Source organism: Bactrocera tryoni, chromosome 5, assembly GCF_016617805.1.
Source record: "Bactrocera tryoni isolate S06 chromosome 5, CSIRO_BtryS06_freeze2, whole genome shotgun sequence".
NCBI lineage: Eukaryota > Metazoa > Arthropoda > Insecta > Diptera > Tephritidae > Bactrocera > Bactrocera tryoni.
This window is the reverse complement of record NC_052503.1, coordinates 5,531,114-5,552,774: the sequence shown is the minus strand read 5'-3', so window position 1 is coordinate 5,552,774 and position 21,661 is coordinate 5,531,114. Positions and strand designations below refer to the sequence as shown.

At 36.9% G+C, this 21,661-nt stretch overlaps 2 protein-coding genes across 5 annotated transcripts in view; one reads left to right on the top strand and one right to left on the bottom strand.

The window, feature by feature from the left end:
• Positions 1-21,661, top strand: part of LOC120777079 (elongation factor-like GTPase 1) — a 181,599-nt gene that overhangs the window by 112,658 nt on the left and 47,280 nt on the right. The gene's annotated exons all lie outside the window — the stretch shown is intronic.
• LOC120777082 (protein giant-lens) overlaps positions 8,761-21,661 on the bottom strand; it is a 38,255-nt gene continuing 25,354 nt past the window's right edge. For all 4 annotated transcript variants that reach the window (XM_040108211.1, XM_040108210.1, XM_040108212.1 and 1 more), the window contains 3 exons: positions 10,312-10,973; positions 10,063-10,234; positions 8,761-9,894 (listed from right to left, as the gene is read on the bottom strand). In XM_040108211.1, the coding sequence (XP_039964145.1) occupies positions 9,682-9,894; positions 10,063-10,234; positions 10,312-10,973 (1,047 nt within the window). In that variant the 3' untranslated portion in view covers positions 8,761-9,681. The remainder of the gene's footprint in view (positions 9,895-10,062; positions 10,235-10,311; positions 10,974-21,661) is intronic.

The window sequence follows — 21,661 nt, the reverse complement described above, 5'->3', positions numbered from 1 at the left end:
AGATGGATAGAAAGGTTCGTCTTTAGTAAGCAAAAAAATAAAAAAAATTAAATTTTGAATGGAAAAAACATTGCTGGTTAGCAAAATTTTCATTGAAGTTCGAATTCGAAGTTAACTCTGCAGCCCGGCCTTCATCAATTTATCAAGACTGGTATTACCAATAGAAGAAATGTTTGTTCCTTCTTTGAGTAATCAGGAAGCCATAATTTTAATATTTTATTACGATACATACATACATATGTACATACATTTGTGAATCAAGGGTTAAAACAAATGCAAGTGAAAGGCCGCATTTGTTATATCTTTTGGTATTTTTTTTTTTTTTGAGGAAACTCTCAGTCCTAAAGTGGAGCGGAGTGCAGCGGCGCTGTGTCGTGTGGTAATGTTATGCTATGTTGTGCTATGTTATGTGCTGTGCTGAAGTGGAATGCAATGCGGTAGCACTTGAAGTGTTGTTTAAAGCTTAACTGAAGTGTTAGTTGTTCAATGACGTTAAGAAAAAATGCAAACAAAAGCGTAATAAAAGCGAAATTAAGAAGTGAAAATAAAAGTTAAAATTAAATTGTTAACAAATGTGCCTACAAAGAGCATAAGAGAGCATGCTAGAGAGAGGGGAGGGTTTAAAGCGAAGACAGAAATGCACAATCATGGAGAACTCGATTTACATGCAACATAACTGTTTGGTGTACAAGTACATACGTATGTATAATATGTAAAAATGTATAAGTTATTATTTTTTTAAATATTTATGCATGGATATTTCAAAGTTTGGCCAAACGAATAGCTCACGGGTATGAAGCATAACTAAATAATAATAAAAATAATAAAAAGAAAAATTATTTGAAATATTCTAGTTGTGGCTTGTTTAAATACATAATGTTTCATGTTATAATTCCATCCGGGAAACTTTTTCTGTTATTATATGATATATTTCTTTTAGTTTTAAAGTGATCCATCTCGAGATGTCCTACCTTTTTAAAGAAGAAACACAGCAACTTCAAATTTAATGCTGAATGTTTATTATCCTTCAAAAGAACATTCCCTGGTATTTATTTTATGAAGATTATCTCCTTCAAATGTTATCCGCGGCTACATCTCAGATGGTCCATACGTTGAGTCCAACTTTCGATGCCTCGTACGAGCATTTCGTCTGGTAACTGGCGAATGACACAACACGCGTTTTGCTCCAAGGCTTGAATCGAAAGCGGGATTGTCCGCATAGACTTTAGACTTTACATTACCCCAAAGAAAAAAGTCTAACGGTGTGATAGCACACGATCTTGGTGGCCAACGGACCAGCCCAAAACGGGTAATTATCTGCTCACCGAAGTGTTCTCCCAATAAATTCATTGATTTGCGCGATGTGTGGGAGGTGGTGCTGTCTTGTTGAAATCAATTTGTGCCGAGATCAATTTCAGGCATCGAATAGTCGATTAGTTTGGCGTGATAATGGTCGCCATTGGCAGTTACATTCTCACCGGCATCTTTTTTGAACAAATATGGACAGATGATTCCAACGGCTCACAAACCACACCAAACCGTTGTTTTTTTTCTGGATGAAATGTCAACTCTTGAACCTCTTGAGGTTGCTCTTCTTCCCAAATGCGGCAGTTTTGCTTGTTTACATACCCTTGGAGTCAGAAAAGAGCCTCATCTCTGAACAAAATTTGGCTCGAAAACGAGGTAATTTAAGAAAATAATTAAAAAGAAAGGTAATATTTCGGAACAGGGTTGCCAGCAAGTTGCTTTTTTTATAAAATAAATATTTGTAACTCAAAATATTTGAAAAATTTTTTTCATTTATTAAAACCTACTTAAAACCAACTGTTAATTAAGTAATTTAAACACACTTTAGAATGCTGGTGCACATCTTTTCTGCTCAGCCAACTAAGTTTAACTCCTCAATTTATTTTTGCACGAACTTTTGGACTAAATCATTACAATTTTTTTTTATTTTATAAGGTTTTTTTTATCATTACTTGTCAGCTTTGTTGGAATGTGTGTGTGTGTGTGCGTGTGTGTAGGTAAACATTTGAACTTTCTCCTCTTCAACCAATACTCGTGCACGGATGGCTGGGTCTTCTATTTGGCTGACCGACCGACCAATCTGTCGTTACTTTGACCGCGGCCTGTTTGACTTCAAATTGTTGTTTATTTCTTTATTAGTTTTGCCGTGTTGTTGTTGCCCTTACCTATAGTTTATATTATTGTTGCCATTCTTAACCTTATAGCCGTCTGCTTAAAGGCTGATTGGAATTTTTCCAAAACCAACTGAGTAAACGGGGACGTACGGTTTTGGCGAAAAGCGTGACGGTAAGTGAGTCTTCTGCGATTTGGCGCACGCTTCACTGGCCAAAAGAAGGTGAAAAGAGAATAAATGAAAATAAATAACAAAAACTGCTTACCAAACGGAAACAAACAAAAGTAGCCACAACAACAACTACTGCTTGCTGAAGGTGAAGAAAATTTACTTTTCCTTCCTTGTTTAATTTTATTCCACCTTTTCGTGTTTTGCTTTATTTTTCTCATTTTGCGGCAAGACTTGTAATTATTTATTTATTTATTATCGTCATTGTGCGCTTTGTGATTAACTTTCTTTGGTGTTTGGCATCCTTTTGTTGTACACGTTGCTTTTCTTATTCTTGTTGTTGTTGTGTGTTTCACTTTTGCATTTTTGTTATTTCAATTGTTTTTTAAATTTATTTGTTATTGTCTCATACGTTTTCCCCCTTCTGGGAGCACAGAGTTTCTACAAAGGGTCGTTGGAGAACGTCTCAGCGCTTCCAACAGGGTCCAGTTATTTGACCAGCAACAGTTTCAAGCGATTAACCAGCTGGTTGCAACGATTTTACAACAAATTGGAACAATAAGCGCAATAAGCGCAACAACAAAGTCGTTTGCCCCCAAAGCTTCAACAATTGAATGGAGCTGCTCGCCCCCCACTTGCCCTAAAAAGCTGTACTTGGCACAAGCCTTTGTTACACTGCTGCCGCAGCGATTGCTACAGCTTAGCCCTTCAACAAATAAGCGCAAAGACAATACAACAACAACAAGCAAACAATGTCATTAAACTATTTCATAAAGCTTAAGAATCGTAATGGCAAATGCCCACGAGCGCAGCTATCATGTCAATTCTATTGATGTGTATGTGTGTGTGTGTGTGTGTGTACCCGCGAGTGTATCATAGCGCTCTGCACTCCCTCGGCAACCACGATGAGGTCTATTAGTAGCTGTCATGTTGGCTTAATTGTGTTATTAGTAGATCTCTGGTGCTAGATTAGAGCACAAAACGGCAATCAGCTAGCGTTTGTTGCTTCGACGGTCGCCTGCCGTAACCCAGCCGAGCAACTCCGAGTTACCCTTGCATTCCGTGTGGCATACCTTCGTGGCAAATGAACCTCAGTCATGTGTGCGCGCGCAATTAGCCAGGCGTTTAGCGGCCGGTGTCCCCCAATTATTGCAGTGCTCACGATGCGCATGCGCAGAGTCGTTTATGACGCGCTCAATTCGTCTTTATTATTATGTAATCTTCGCATTTCCCCTCTGCATTCCTTCATTTAGTGCATATTACATATAAATTGATATTTCAGCGCTAAATTGTTTGGCATTTTTCATGAACATTTTTGATACGTTCTGTGGCCTTTTGTGTGTGCTCGTGATGGGGTTAATTGATAAAGAGTAAAATGTTCAGTAATTTTTTGAAATATTATAGAGTTTGATTCCGTCGGAACTCAGCCCTTCCTTACTTTCAAATTATGTAAGTTGAAAATAGTAAGTCTTGTTAATTTAAATTTCGCTTCAAAACCATCGAAATATTTTATTTCTAGGTTGCTATGACTGTTAATGTCATCTGTGCCAAATGTCACATTAAAATAATCATTTGTAGTGCCGAATCGTTCCGAATGACTTTTGTTTTTGATTGGTACAAATTATTGAAACGAACCACGTTCAGGACGGCCATCAACATAAACTGATGCTCATTAAAATAAAGGAATTCGTGCTTGAGAACCGTCGATTAACAGTCAGAGATTTTACTGGCATCATTGGAATAACGGATGGATCAGTGAAAACCATTTTGAAAGAGCATTTGGGCTTAAGAGAAGAGAAAGCACGGTTGGTTCCAAAATGACTAAATTTTTTCGAAAATCAGCGTCGTGTTTATGTCTGTGAAACAAAGTTTTCCGTCTACCAGTATGTCATGGAACATATTATTACTGGCGATGAGTCTTAGATCTATGTTTAGGATCCGAAATAGACGATCACACGGCCGATTATCGTGCAAAGGTAAGCCGAAGCCGAAAAAACCATATCAAAGCAGGTCAAAAATCAAGGTTATATTGAGAGCTTTCTTCGATTATGAAGGTGTGTTGCTCACCGAATTCCTACCGGCCAGAATATCAACAAAGAATACTATTTGTCGTGTTATGCGTGAAACTATTCGTAGAAAGAAGCTGACAACTGCTGTATTACTGCTTTGATACCAAATTTTCCACCAATATCGTGTCGCAACCCCCGCGTTCGCCGGATTTAGCTCCGTCTGACTTCTGGCTATTCAGCAAACTCAAACGACCGCTCCGGAGAAACCGTTTTGAGTCGATTTAGGACATTAAGAGTGAATCGCATTGAAGGCTATTCTGGAAACTGATTTTTACAACTGCTTCTAAAATTGGAGTGGGACGACATAAGAATTTAAGGGGTCAGTAGGGTAATCTTTTTTCAATTTTTTTTTTTTTTTGCATTTTCTTTCCTTAGAATTAATGAAGAAACCCACTTTACCATTGGAAGGTTTCGAAAAAGACCCAAAAATAATACCGCTCGACGTTCGGAGCGCTCAGAGTGCACACCTCACACTTTAAATGCGTTTTTTCAAAACACACTTTTTTAAACTGGCGGACATGATTTCGGTCGAACTACCCAATCGATTTGCTTAATTTTTTTTTTAATGTTAACAAAATGCCTGACTGTCGTCCCTACTAGATTCGTAATTTTTTATAATTTATTGACAATGTTATGACAAAATTTAGGTAAAAACCATGGGGAAAAATGAAAAAAAAACAAAAACCTTAATTATTTTTTTATTTATCAGCATTTTTTCATGATTCTAGTAGGGACGATAACCATTCAAGTACTTTTTAAGAATAAATTGGTTTTTGTGTTTCAGATGATCCAAACATGAGAAATCGTGTCCGCCAGTGAAAACACGCATCTCATTCACCCAGTCATTTCACCGACAGATGCCATCAAAAATTTGTTTATACACTCCACGATATACATACCTGATGGTATGTGAAAAAAGTTCTATTGTAGAATAAGAATTTCTATGAAAAAAAATGTCAAAAAACAGGCCAGATTACCCTACTGACCTCTTAAGAATAAATTAAGAACTTTAAAATTATGAACATAGTCTTACTAATTTTGGCTAATAGTAATACACATTATTCAAAAAATTTGGTTATAATTTTTATTGTAATCGAATAATCTATAAAGTCATTTGCCAATAATGCTGTTGTGTGATTATATATGTACGAGTAAAAAACATAAATTTAATATGTGCTTCCTATAATGCACTTAAAAATTTTTTAATTTTTATTTTTTTGTAATTAATTTTGTCTAAAAGTATCATTATACTTTAGTTACATCAGTGTATATGTACATATGTATATGTTAGGGTGGGTAAAAAAAAATTTAATATTTTATTTTGGATTGGTACTCTGAAAAATAGGTTCCTCTAAGAAATCTCCTCAAATATAAAATGGAAAAGTAAATAAAAAAAATTAAAAGCTCATATTTTTTATTATTTTTTTCGCTGATTTTTGGGTAAAAAATATAAGACTGTCTCGTAGAAAAACCAACTTTTCAGAGTACCAAGCGAGAAAAAATATATTCGTTTTTTTTTTTTGACCCACCTTAATATATGTATATATTATTAGAATTTGTACTTACTTGTATGTATTCATACATATATGCACGCACATACCTAGATACTTATCTTTTTAACATTAATTGAATTCAATGTAACATTTAATGACGTCAAATTGTATTCTCGATGGAAGATTCTTAAAGCAGTTGGAAGCTACACTTACAAATAATTCTCATACAGACATATTTACATTCATATGTACAAACATATAGAAGTAGAACTCGACAGTTTAAATGCTTCCTAGATTTACTTCTTATTACACATGTACAACAGTATGTTCTCACTTTCGTATAATGGATAACGGGGAGTGTGGCCTGCACAACTCTGTAGATTTATTAATTAATCATCATCTACTTTACTAAGTAGGGTCATTAATTTAATAACTGACCCAAAAGCAGAACAGAACCCACAAGAATGCTCAGGCAAGCCACAAACTTAAAATTAGCCGTAAGTATTTATATAGATACATACTACATATTCATAGGTAAGACAAGACAGTGAAAGAAAAGGTAGCGCGACAACTTCTTTTTGTAGAAATCATTTAGCTGATACTAATTAAAATAGGAATATGACTTTACATATTTGTTTGACAGCTATATTGGTCAAGCTCCTGCTGAGATGCGCAAATGGGGGAAAAAGTATTGTTAAACGATATTTATTTAATAAAGTGCTATAATTTTGATTATGATGATATAAGGGGCTAAAATTCGTCAAGAAAAAATTGAAAATTTCCGATACTACGCAACTTTTGTCCGAACCTTAACCTATGTCAAAGGTCACATAATTTCATTTTTTTCCAAAAAAAAAGTTGTTTTTTAAAGAAAATAAATGAATTATTCGATTCGATGGATTTCAACTTCATTTTTGTAAACTATTTTTAATCGTACTTCAACAACAAACAAAACTAAATATTATACACATTATACAAAAACCAAAAAAAAATAACTACTTACTTAAAATATATATTTTCTATAAGCATTTCTTTTTTTTTCTTTTCAGGTATGTATCCATGACTGAAATCCAAACAATTATCTTAAGTCTCACCAAAATTCACTACCCCGAACAAGCTTGTAAGTAAATATTTTTTCTGTTTTGTACCAAACCCACAAACCTCTTTAATATTTGCCAGCAGTGTATGAACGATAGCTAGCAGAGACAAGAACCGCTGATCGTGTGTTTGCAAAACAACATTGCATACTCCTAGGTGCGCAAAGTGTATAACAGATATAGTTTGCTGTGATTTTCCAGTGTCAGTAAAACTGTGTTGAATTTTCAAAGTATTTACGCGTTAAGTTCGGACTTTTAAAGGAAGTGAAGTCTGCTTTCCGTTCCCCAGGTGCTGTAATTAATCAGGAATATGTGTCTGCCTCTCAACCTTAAAGTTGTAATAATGTGTTAACTGGGAATCTTACTGAATGAAAATAGTATTTTGTTTAGCAAACAAAAAATGAATTTCGTAAAGAATTACCGCGAGTCTCAAAACGACAAAAATAATCTATAGTGCAGAATTAAAACTGGGTGTGTAGCAAAATGGAATTCATGGTATTGAATGATCAGAACCAAGTTCTTTTCCTCGACTGAATAATGAGACAGTGGGCATGTCGCTTTGTCGGAAATTAGGCGCTTAGAAGACTGTAGTAAGTGATATTATCGTTAAGACTGAAAAATGATTTTTTCGGCAGAATTCGGTGATATCAGTTCTTATATATATTATATATTCTCAATGAAACCGCAGCTTTTTTATCTTCGATACATTTTTTTATTTATTCATATTTTATTTCATAATTTAATAATAATCAATGTTATAGGTTAATCATCATTGCGTAAATATTTATGTATAAATTTTCAAATCTCCATATAAATAGGTCTTTATACAAAAACAAAATATAAAAAAATGTAATGTACATTTATGTATATAAAGGCAATAGAAAAGAAACTCAATCACACACCAACTTAAAGTGGAGTCTACAGCTAAATTATATATTAGTACACATGTATGTCTATGTGTGTGTGTTAAAATTAAAATTATCTTCGAATATACACATTTAAATTATGCGTTTTTCCATTACGAACTAATTTTGGTGCCAGTTTAAATGTTTCGTTTGTGTGTGTTTGTTTGTATTAAATGCTGCGCTCAAATTTGAAGGGCCTTAAAGACTGTTGGAAGCATTTCTGTGGCTAAGTGTTAGCGCGTGTCGTTGCTTATTTTTTGCATTGTTTCTTTTCGTTTTACATACTTGTAATTTAAATTAATAATTTACATATATAAATAGTTGGCTAAGCAATAAAAACTAATCGAATAAATTATTATATGCTAATGTTGTTGAGTAGTGTAGTCGTAGGCACAGTGGAGGCTAAACAATTATTTGAAGTTTTTTTTTAAATATTTAAAATTTTACAAAAAAAAGTTTTTAATGAAATTGTGTTGTATTTTTTAAGATTTGAAATTTGTTTACCTTCGTTTTTGTTTTTTTTTTTTTGAAATTTGTTTACCTTCGTTTTTGTTTTTTTTTTTTTTGAAATTTTTAAGTTTGAAAATTTGTTTTTTATGTAATTTTGTTGTAATTTTAATGGTTTTAAAATATTTTTACTTTAATTCTTGTTTTTTTTGCTCGTTTTTCTTTGAAGTATGCTTATTACAATTTTTAATTATAAAAGTTAATGATATACATATATTATTTTTCTATTAAAAAAATTAAAATATTTAATTTTATATTTACAAATTAATATTTTTACATATTCTGTTTATTTTCTATTTTATTTTTTGATTTACTTTATTATGTTCTCGTTATGGTAGAAACTATCTGCCTGCTACTTTATTTCTCTCGTTTACATTTCGCATTTTTTCGCTTTATTTTCCTTTAAAACTGCTTTCAGGTACAATTCAGCTTGTCTTTATGTGTTTTTTCGTATTGATTCCTGTTTTGCTTAGTAAGTTACTGAGTACCTGATTTTCATAACTTAATCGAATTAATTAAGACTGCACCCTATAATTGGCACGCTTGGCGACTGAAAAAAATTATTTCTTTTTTTTAATTTTTATAACTTTTTTTAGCATTTTTTGTTTTTATTTTATTTATAGTTTAACTTTACGGGACTTTAAATTATTTACAATTTACAAAACTTCACTTTCTCCGCACCCTATACTAGGCATAGGCAATAATTATGTATGTATGTATGTGTCAAGCAATTTACTTTCAGTTGTATTTAGGCGTGTAATTACTAACGACTCGTCGTTTACTCCTCATAGCTGCGCTTAGTTTACCAATAAAATAGCTTAATTAAATAAATATTCACATATTCATATTTGTTCTTGTTTATAAATTAATTATAATTTAATTTAAATATTTTAAGTAAGCAAAACAATTTTTAACACTAATTTGCATTTACTTAAATAGTTAATTCATTAAAAAAAGACGAGACTCAACTGGCTCAGTCAGCTATTTGTTGGTTGCTTTTTGTTTAACATTCTCCTTTTGACTAAATTTTCGCTTGTGGCTGCTTGCAACTCGCACTTCTTACTAGGCTTATGTGTGTGTATTTTACTTTTAATTTGTATCAAATGTTTTACTTTGTACCCTTGCTGTCGCCTGCACTGTTAAGCCCACATATAACTGTATTTGGAATGTGGTCAGCTGCCCAGTTCTCATTTCGCTCTGCTGCAGCGGCTTCACCTGTGTTTGTTGCTTTTGCTTTTTATGTTTTTTGGATTTTCGCTTTCGTTGTTGTCGTCTTTTGCCCATCGCTGCCGCCGAAGACCATCAATCGTTGGCCATGCAATAGCCCGAGTAGGTCTGGATGTTGTCCTCCAGGAAGCTCTCGCCGGGTATAACGCCCGACTGTGTGTGATGGCTGGGGCAGCGATGTCCTTTCGGGCACTGACACAACGCGTTGATGTTTACTTCGTCGAGGAACTCCTGACGCTTTCGTACCGTGAAAAGTTTGCAGGGTTGCTTGCGTTGGCAGCGAATGCGCTGGAAAGAACGAAGACGAAATAATAACAATATAAAGTTAATAAGGTTAAAATAATTAAAAAATAAGTCAATGAAGAAACGCGAAAAATGCAAATATTTTGAAATGAAGCTGGAAAATCCAACAAAAGAAAGTAGAAAATTAAGAAACTCCCGTCATTAGACACTTACTGTTATGGGTGAACATGCAAAGAGGTATGTGTAGCCACTCGCGCCATCTGACGCCGGTTCTCTTTTCGTCAAATATGTCACCGAATTCTTCGGGCAACGGCAATGCACTATCTGCTCGGTCACATTCAGCTCCGCCGAAGTGGTAAGCGTCCACGTATAATCGCGAAAATGCCTGCAAAAACGTAGAAAAAAGTCAATAAGTTATAAAAATGCTACATAAACTTCAAATTTCTGCATCGCTCTACTCACTTGCAGACGGGCAACTTGTGCACCGGTTGACACATCTTATAGTGACGCGTCTTATCGGCAATGGTGTGCCCATCCTCCACACCCAAACCGCTGGGACAGCCACCAATGTAGTTGATCGGCTCCTTTGCGCGATGACCATTGTGACCCGAGTGCCGCATATGCGCCGTGCTCGGCTCAACGTTGTAGTAATTGCGACGCGAAGGCGTATGCGGAAACTCATTGTCGCTCAGCTCACTCAGCAACTCATCCTCTTGCGAATTCGGCAGCGCATCGTTGTCCTCGCTATGTGACGCGACTGATGCTGCCGCATAATCATTAGGCGGCAGGTGTAAGTCCTCTTCGTAGACCGCGCCCAGACGCTGCATTAGCTTCTTCAAATGCAGTTGCTCGAATTTCTTGTCGTTGTAATCGCCCACCAGCAGTCGTTTATGTTGCAACAAGCGCTCCCGCTCATAGTAACTTCGGTATTTGTCGTGCGCGGTGGCAGCTGTAGCGGCATGTGCATCGCCGGCGCTGTGGTGGGCGTGGTGATGCAGCACGATGTGTGGCTGTCGATTTACTGCGGGGCAGCGGCACTGGCGCTCAATCCACGGCGTCTCGTACAAGTCGATCTTGGAGCAAACGGCGTTCGGCGCACAAATCGGCAGATCGTCTTCGGAGTCCTGTGTTGAAGAGAGTGATAAAGATGAAAGTAGAGTTAGTGTCTTTAAAAATGGTAAAAAATAAAATCTTTGCTATTTTGAAATGCTCTCTTTCAATACTTATTAGTCTGAGTGGTGTAATTTATGCACACGTAATTCCCCTGCATTTTCCAAAGTGGGTAACCCCACGCAAACAATTTGCTGTCATATTTCATAAATAATTTACTGCACTCATTGCTGTCAGATGGTTTAAATATAGCTGCGGAATGACCGCTTTTGGCTATCTAAAACGATTTCACATCTGAAGGCCGCGTTGACACTCGTTAAAAATCCAAATATGTACCAGCGAATACCTACATAATTTTTATTATAATTCATATATTTATATATACATATATATATAGAAATGACCGCTTGCCTTGATGCAAATTGTTTAAAAACCCATTTTACTTCACATAAAAATCGCTTCGCTCAAACTCATGAGCACGACCAATTCCAATTGCATTACAACAAAAGCGAAATCAGTGGTCACGCCTACTCGATGCATAGAAATATAGAGGTGCATAAGCAATGCATGACACGTCGCTCGAAATGAAAATATGAAATGAATGAAGGCTTTGCTATTTATAATTCAAAACGAAATCTTTACGAGCTTCTAGCTGTGACTTTTAAACAACGCAGATGTGATCGTGTTTTCACGTACAGCAGCATCACAATTCTTTAGAAGCTTTCTTATTTTCAAATATTTTTATATATTGCATTTTTATGCGGTGAAACATGTCCAGCTATTTGTCTGAGTAGCGCACGTCTGGCGATTTCAAATCCACTTATGCGTGATGACTCGCTCAAGGCCCCTGAAATTGCCACCGTTATGCGTCAGTTGTTCTCTTATATTTAAAAAAATGTCATAAATTATTTGAAGAGCAATGTTAAGGCTGTAATTTAGTTAACATATTTTTTGTAATATTCAAATAGAGCGTTTAAATCTTAGTCCCTTAAGTTTTAGCTGGCAAATTTTCTTCTGTTCTTCAGCTTGTCTGTATGTATGTATAAAGCTGCTACATTTTTGAGTTATCGATTTGAAAATTTCCATACGTTTTTTGCTCCCAAAAAAGCTGCTCATTTGTCGAAATCTCAGATATCGAACCACTATACTATATAGCCGCCATACTAACTAACCGACCAAACTCAAGTCTTTGTATGGAAACATTTTTTATTTGCTCAAATATTTTAACGAAATTTGGTATATATTATTTTCTGACGCAGCACTGTGATCTCCGCACAAATTGTTCAAAACAGACAACCATAACGTATAGTCGCCATACAAACTGACCGTTCTAACTCCAGCTCTTGTATGGAAAACTTTTTTATTTCATGAGGTATCTTAAAAAAATTTGGCATGGATTATTGTACAAAGCAATGCTACAATCTCCGTAGAAATAGTTCCGATCGGACTTATAAAGCATATAGCTACCACACAAACTGACCGTTGTAACTCTAGCTCTTGTATGGAAAACTTTTTTATTTGACCAAATATCTTAACGAAATTTAGTATACGTTATTTTCCGAAGCATCGCTATCATCTCCGAAGAGATGGTTCAGATCGGACTACTATAGCACACATATATGTAGCTACTATACAAACTGACTGATCAAACTCAAGATGAAGGTTTCTTATTATCCTTTATGCTATAAAAAATGCGCCTGTAAAGGGTGTTTTAGCTTCGGCGCAGCCGAAGTCAACGTTTTTTGTTTATATTTTTAATATAATTTAATTTTATATATTTTTTTATTTTTATTTTTTTATTTATTTATTTTTTATATTATTTTTATTATTTTTATTTTTTTTAAATTTTTATTTATTTATTTATTTTATTAAAATTATTTTTTGTCTTTTTGTAAGCTTTCTTTAAATTCCTTTTATACCCTGCTTCCCCTAGAGTAACTTTTTGTTATTGTTTTTGCACCTCGGCATTTCCCACCAGCGGAATGTGCCTGGCATGAAGTAAGTAAGCAACTTCGCCGCAGCTTAGAGTTTATTTATTATTTCTCTCATTCATTCATACAGCCATTCATTCATCCAAGCATGCATTTACTCATTCATTAACGTGTAGTTTTCCGAGGGGTTTTCCGTTTGCCCCCTTCCAACGCCAATCGTGTGCCAATGACATGGAGTAATATGTGATGCTGCTGAAACTACCTCCTCTAGTGTTGTTGTAAATGCTGCTACAGCAACTGTTAGCATGTCCATATACGCACATTTGGTTTATCTTCAGCTGATGTGTGTATTTACGCGAATGGAGATTGTTTGCTTACAAAGCAAACTGACAAACCAACACACACACAAAGCCATAAACTTAAATGTTTACAACTGCACGCATGTGTGTAGGAGCGCCTGTTTGTGTATATGTGTGTTTGTGTATTTACACGTGCTTTTGGTTGTGTTCCCTTAATGACCCATCACGCGCCTTCACCGACGCCTTTTTGTTATTGCCTTGGTATGCTCGCATGCCTACTTCTGTATGTGTGTGTGTGTGTTAGGAAAAACGTTAAGTTTATTTAGAAATGTACACACCTCCTTCTCACTTCTTAGTGCAGCTCAGCTCCACCTTTTTATTATTCAACTAAACTTTTACAATTGCTGCCATTCTATTCATGCTGAAGATGCTTATTTACATATCAAACGAAGAAAAAGATATAAAGTCGGCATCGTTGTTGTTGTCGAATGTTGTTATGCTTATCTTATTTTGTTAGCTGTTAGGCCATTGTTGATGTGGCAAGCAAAGAAATGCTAATTGATGAGGAAATACGGCATTTGAATGGAATGTGCCGTACCGGAAGTGCTTTTTTTTAGCCGAGTGCCAGTTGTTTACTTAGAGGAGTTGAACTGAAAGTTCGAAATCGCTTTTTGGGTGATAAAAATGTGTTGAACTGGACTATTAACAATTGAATTAATTGGCTTATCTAAGTGGAGCTGGTTTTAATATGATTTCGAATGGTTTTTTTTTAGATTTTAAATTGCCTTTGTGAAAACAATTTAAAGTTTTGTTGCTTGAAATACAAAACTTTTTTCAGCTCCGCATTTTAGCTTCTCGACTGATATTTTAGTTTTGTATCGAATGAATTAAATCGAAACTTTCTCTAATCTGTAAATAATTTTTGTTTATCAAGCAGCGTAATTCACCCCCAAACTCCCAATAATCGACTTGCTGACGTTTTTTGATAAAAAAAAGTCGCATTTCACTGCTTTCTTAGCGGCACAAGCAGGTGTTTGCTTGCCTAACTTGTGCACAACCGAGTTAGAATTCTCGGTAGGAGCACTAACACACCAAAACACACACACACACATATGTATGTACATGCACACAAGTCCACGCATTCATATTTTCACGTTCGCCTGCGCGCGCAACTGCAAAGTGCGCCAGGCATGCGCAGTAAATCATTTCTTTTCAAAACCTCCTTGCGCCTGCACCGTTCAGCTGTTCGCCTTCTTCGGCGAACACTTGTGCCAGTTGGCCGAGAAGCGTGGGAAACTCGAATTCTTGCTCCGCATTAAATAAGTATTTCCTGACGGGCGATGATTTTTAGATTTCCGTTTGAAATTTTCAAAAGCAAAAACATATTAATGATTTCTCGGTTTTTTCCTTCTTCTTTTTTCTCCATACAAACATTTGCCATTGGTCTCATCTGCCCGGCGTCAAACGGTGATTATCACCGCTCGCATTGACAACTGTTGGTGCGGGTACACACCTACACACCCACACACCGCATTCCACACTTGCTCCTCCAGCACCTACATACAAATCACATTCGTTTTCTATCTGCTTTTTTTTATTTTTATTCATTTTCAATTTTTTTCTTCTACTTCTTTCTTTTGTTGCCCGTTGCCTGGCACACAGCTGTTCTGACAGTTCCTGTTGTGTTCCTCGGCAGTTTGTTTATCTCTCTGCCTGCAGCAACATTTGTTTAATGCACATACGCACACATACGCACACATACACACGTTTACAAGTGTTTGTAAGTATGCATGAATGTGTGTGTGCCTGCATTGAGTTACGCTTGAACGGCAATATGTTCTTTCTTACCGATGCATTGTTTTTGCTGTTGCATGGTATCACAGTTGGTCATGTGTGTGTGTGCACTTTCAGCAGCAGCAGCAGCAGGTCAGCGATTGTTATTGATATCTTTTGAAAATGAATGCTTTGACTGCAACAGGTGTTTTTACTTAAATCGAAGTACTTGTTACTGACTGCTCTGATTGATTGTTGGTTGTCGCAGGCAGTCTGCCTTATCCTTGGGTGTAATCGCATATGACATATGTATATACCTTGTATTTATGTAAGCACATATGTATACACCTAGTTGGGAAGGATGGTAAAGGTTGGTAACTCTCCATAAAAAGTTTACAAACATAACTGTTTTGTGGTGAACAATGATGCCAAGGCATCGTTTTTAATAAAATCTGGATATTTTTAAAGAGTAAAGTAACATGCTATGCAGATCTAAAAGAAATAACTCTCCTGTTGCATTCAGTGGAATATTATTTAATCCTTTAATATCGGTTAAGTTACAGGCTTGGTAACAGCATACCTCATACAAATAATTATATGTGCATAACTAGGTTTCCTGTTTTTTCGGCATATATGAAAAACCATCCCGTTTCTGAAATTTAGCAATTCTTTGGTGATATGTTGTTGTTGTGAAATTACCAAAATTTTTGCTTTCTCCTTTCATTCGTTGTACCGTTGCTTTCAAAATGTGCGTGAGCTTTCGGTTCTACGTAGTAAATAATTATATGTGCACAACAGTGCGCAATGATCGCAACTGCTGATAATAGCGTTTTCGGAAGTTAAGTTGCAAAAATTAGTTTGAGATTTTTATTATAAGTATGTAATTGTTCAAAATAGTTAAATTAATTTAAATATTTCGACATTGGTTTGTTAAAATGTCTCATGAAATCAGTTTGACAGACCATGAACAAGGTATCATAAAAGGAATGCATGATAGCGGTGCGAATATCACCAATATCGTAAAAAAAGTAATCCGGCACCGGAACTGCATCTCTAATTACCTAAAAAATTTTAAGTTAATATGGTACAATTCGACGAAGTGGGCGGAAAAGCAACATTGATTTGCGTTGCAAACGGCAATTACAAAGACTTGCTGTGGTTTATTTAATGAGAGCGAAAAAATTTAAGGTCGAATGGGTCTCCAAATAACTGACAGTCGAATAGTGCAAAGAATCCATAAAAATCCATTACTGAAACATACGTCCATGGTGCCTAAACCCAAGCCTTCACAGCGACACTTGAAGGCTCGCATGGAGTTTGCAAATAAGTACCGTTTTTCATGCTAAGAATGGCATAACGTAATTTTTAGTAATGAAAAGAAGTTTAATATAGATGGCCCTGAGAGTTGCAAAACATATTGGAGAGATATGCGCCAGGATCGGCGATCCTGTTTTAAGCGAAGGTTGGGCGGTGGCAGTGGGATGGTATGGGCTGTGTTCTGCCATAGGGGAAAGCCATATATGTGCTACATCTCTACCCTAATGAATACTCAAATGTAAGTGGGTTTCCTGGAGAGTGAGTTAATAGAATTTGGTGCCAATTTATTGGGCGACGACAGGACTTTTCAGTAAGCCCTTAAAAAGGCAATAGCAAGGACCTTAAAAAGACAATAGACTAAGAATAGGCCAATATTGATCCAGCCCACCTTAAATTCTTGGTGGATTAGATGCCATCCCGACTTAATTCCGTAATACTGAATAATATTGGCTATTAATATCATATATACATAATCACTAAAAATTATAAAAAAATTAAAATCAAATATGCAAATATAAATATTTAGTACTAAGACTATTTTTGATTTAACTTCCTTATTACATATATTTGAAATTTGTTACAACTTTATATTTTTATTTTGTAAACTTTATCTGCAAATAAAACTACATACCCGATATTTCGATATCAGCTCTTGTACTTTTTTAATCATGAAAATACATGGTGCACATATAATTCTTTGTATGAGGTAGTTGCCACAGTAAGGCTAAGGAACTTAGAAAAGAATCTTGGGTTAAAGTGAGCTTCTGAGCCATTCTTGGCCGAAACTCGCTCGAACAGTTAAAATCAATTTCACTGAAAACAGTTGAAATCGACAGACGAAAATCGAATTGTTCGAGAGGAGTTTTTGTGATAGTCAGGTCTTCGTAATCGGAACAGGCTCCGATTTATATGTACCCAATAACTATTGACTCTTGACTACCCACTCCGATAGTCTTCTTCTTCTTTATGGGCGTAGACACCACACCAGTCGTTCTTCTTCCACCCCAAAAGTAAGGCAACGATGTTAGCCTTGAGTTTACTGACGTTCAAGACTAGCGAAGGCGCATCTAGACACTTTATCTCTAGTATTAAGTTACTTTATGATTAGACTGGCCACCCAGACTGGTCACAGCGATATTGTAAGAAACTGTTAGACGGATTAGCTTGCTAGGACAGGTACTTCGGTCCCAATAACTGCGAAATTGCACCAGGTATGAGCTCCGTTGGCTTCCTGTGGTTTGCTGGGCCTTAGATCAGCTCAACAAGCCTTGGCGGACTACCAAGAGGTCTAGAGAGCTCTTCGCTTTCAGCGAGATTCAACTTTCAATGGTTGTAGAGGTCTTATCGGGATTCATGCAGTAAGATTGGATGTTTTACCAGATAGCTATATCAGAAGTTTGGAAGAAGATTAAATAGAAACATCCCAACACTTCTTCCTCAAATGTCCAGCTTTTTCTAAAAGCAAATCGGATCCTAGACATCCAGGTGAAATAGCAAAATTATCTATTTAATGGGTGTTAATTTTAACCGAATTTTCATGATCTTTCTCTTTTTGTTATCACTGCCAACCAACTTCTCAAACTCTACAGAGAACTATACCAAAACCATCCTTCCAGTTATCGACAGCCATATACCATACATATTTATTAGAGTGAACCTATTTAAAAATGTTCACGGAAGTGGCAAACTGAAGAAGACACTTGTATACAGACACAAGCATGCATTTATATCTGTATGCCGCTGGCGACTAGCCATTTACAAGATCGGTGTCTAGCCGGCGACAATTTTCTTCACAGCAACCAGCAACTCTTCTTCAGCTCACGACGACAACGACAACGGCGACGGCGTACCATAAGTCTACTTCCTCAACCAGCGACTTTCCTTTCAGACAAAATCTATTCACACACACACGCTCATGTATGCCTGCATGTAGTTTGCCGTGGCGTCTCTGTGCTGTGGGAAATGCCCGCTTGTCGTTCAGTCGTGTGGCCAACACACTTGTTACCTTTGGTCCAAAGCGCACATGTGCACACAGACACATGCATGTGTAGCGAAGATTGCGCTTATCTAGAAACGCTGGTCTTGTGTTAAAATCGGCAGCCGTGGGCTATAAAGAATGCCAGATTCTTTTCACCGCCTAGGCGATTGGCGTGCTTAGTGTTAGAATTGCGGTTAGAAATCTATGCACCTTCCGGATGCGGGTCTACCCGCCAGCTATTGCTTTCACGTGCATGTGAGTATGTGAATAATTGTAGTTGTGCGTGGAACGGAAGTGCGTCGCGGAAGTTATTAAGATGGAGTGAGTTGAAATTATTCTTCGATTCTCTGCTGTCAGAAACGTTTTGTCGATTTGCGTTTCTCACGATTTTATTTGTGTTGTCATTGATTGTTTAGTGTTTCTGCTTTGATCTCTTTTTTTTATTGAAAATAAGTATATTTTGTATATGTATCATACATATACATTAGGGGTGGTCAAAAAAACGATTTTTTTCACTGGATACTATGTTCTTAAACACCTCTAAGAAAATCTCTCCAACGGGAAGGTGCTCCGCCTTCAAGATTTCTAGAAGGTGAATCCCCAAATACTCTTCGATCGACGAAATGTGACAAGAAGACACAACTTCGCCTTCCAGCTTTGGCAAAGAGCGTCGGAAGGAAATGTCTAGTCGAGAAACCTATAATTGTGGTGAGATTGACTTTGCTAAGAGCCAGTACTTCGGCCTCTCACAGATCACTCTGGGCCAGAAAGATCTCGCAGTCGCACAAGTTCTGGATGTTGACCATCGCCTGCTGAGCTCACTGGAGGTCTGAAAGTCCAACGCCAGAACGCAAACAGACATCGAACCGACTCGACTCCAAACGGATGAAATTATTGAAAGGCTGCCCTGCGTAGCCAGCTCATCGGCTTTGCAGTTCCAGCAATTCCGCGGTGACCGGACACCCATGCGAACGTAATATGAAAGAAGCTTGAAGGTATTGCTAATGAGGTTATGCACTCCTTGACCAGTTTTGAGCTCAAAGACAGTATGGCCGCTCGACTGTCGGAGTGAATACACAGCTTTCTGAAACAAGCAGCACTTCGGAGAGTACATCGGATACATCGGGTTAGTAAATAAGAAAACATAAACAGAAAGGGGCAAATGTTGACCAAGCGCTACTTTTCTGACCGTTATTTTTAAAGTTAAGACGCTCAACAAAAAATATGCTTTTGAAAATGACCAACAAACCAACAAGGAGAGTGTGTGGTAACCTTATTTGTATTCCATTATTATATAATGTGTAAATATGCTTGTTTTATGCCAGTTGATTGTTCGATTTGCCACTCTGCAAGTCTCTGTCAAACGATGAGAGCTCCCATGCAGGCACATATACAGACATACATACATGTATCTCTCTCACAATCGATTGTCAATTTAAGACACAACTGACCATTTCCGTTGCAGCTAAATAACAAGCTAGTTGTAGCTCCATAAAACCAAAAATTAACCAAAACCCACAAAAATCAACTAAAACGAAATGCATCACAAAAAAGCATAAAATTTGTTGAAATAAAAACAACAACAAGTCGTTCAAAAGAACGGAAGAAATTTTGGTCGTTTAGAGCCGCTAAGATTTGGTTCCGGTCTTAAAGCAAACAAGCCGAGAAAGAGACGAGGAAGTGGAGGGGGTAGAACACGAGTAATTTTCTCGTTTCACAAATGACAAATACAACAATAGCAACAAAACGTCATTAAACAACACACACACACACTCGAACAAATGGAAAAAAGGCAGTAAAACGGAAAAGCGGCGAAGCAAAAAATGGGCAAAACAACAGCGGCGAGCAACCAGAACGCAACAACAACAACAACCATGTATGTATGAGTAAGGCAACAATAACCAAATCGAAGAAAAAGCTGTCAAACATCACAGATCGGAGCAGCGTAGCGGGGCAGGGGCGAGCGGGTGGCGCGCGCAGCAACAATGCGAAGATAAGTACGACTGTGGATGCTCTCGCCGATCTGGCGTGTTGTACGAGCAAGCAAGGTTGCTGCGAGCGCAAGCGGGAGGCAGAGAAAAACAACAACAAAAACTACAAAACAAAGAGGAATGTGTGTTTACGGCGATTGATTGTATGAATGAATGAATGAACGATCATTTTTATGAATGAAATAGTAGTGTTTGTATGTCGGCGACGGCATTTGTGTGCATGCGTGTGTGTGTGTGTGTGCAGTGGACGATGAAATCTTATGAATGAATCGAAAGTGTGTGGCGGCATGGAGCGGGGGAGGTGCATACGCGTGGAATGCTGTGTGTTGGCATGTGAGTTGGTCGCACATTATTGAGGAATGTGAAGCGCGCTTACAACAACAACAATGTGTACGGCAATAAAATCAACAAAACGAATGGATATTTTAAAAAATACAATAAACACGCATAAAAGCCAACAAAACAATGAAAAAGAGACGTCTGTGCAGACAAACTTACAAACGACCAAAGATGGGCCAAGAAGACTACAAAGTAAACGTGGTCTACAAGCCACGCACACACCTACATGCATACGGGCAGACAGACAAACAGACAAACAGACAACAGACTGAGGAGGTAAATAAATGTTTGAATGAATGGTTGATTGAACATTACGCCGTTGTTTAGACGGAGAGCCTGCGCGCCTACAGGCCTACAGGCCATTGCGGCCGTAAAAGCCCAGTGCGTACGAGAAATGGACCGACAACTTTGGTTTTAATTTGTTCGATATTTTTGAAATTACGCAGTTGTATGTGTGTGTGTGCATCCATGACTGGCTTCGACAGCAGCTGTCTGCGCCTCGCGTGTAGCAACTGCTCGTGTCATGTTGCCGCTCCATTCACAGATGTTGTTGTTGCGATTGCTAAAATACCAAAATACCATATATTTTCGATGATTTCATTCATTCAGCGTTTTTTCAGGGCATTTTGTGAAGCACAAAAACGTAAACAGCATACGTCAGCGGGTGTGAAAATAGCGTGCGGGGATAAAAAACATATAAAAAGCGCTTGAAAAATACAAAACAACGCAAATGAGTCAATAATAAAACTTTGTAATTAAAATCTTTAATTTCAATTCAATTGGATGGAATTAAATTAAATTTTAAAATGCCGAAAAAGGTTAGCTTCGCTACTGAAGCTATAACACCTTTCAGAAATACAAAAGACTCCATACAGTAAGTTTGATCGGTCATATTGTATTGCAGCTATGTGCTATAGTGGCTCAATCGGAATAGTTTCTTTGGATAAAGCACTTGCCTTGGACAATAACCCATTGCAAATTTGATGAAGACATATCTTCCGATTACGATGATTTATTTTGTATGGCAGCTATATGCTATTGTGATCCGATCTGAACCGTTTCTTCCGAGATAGC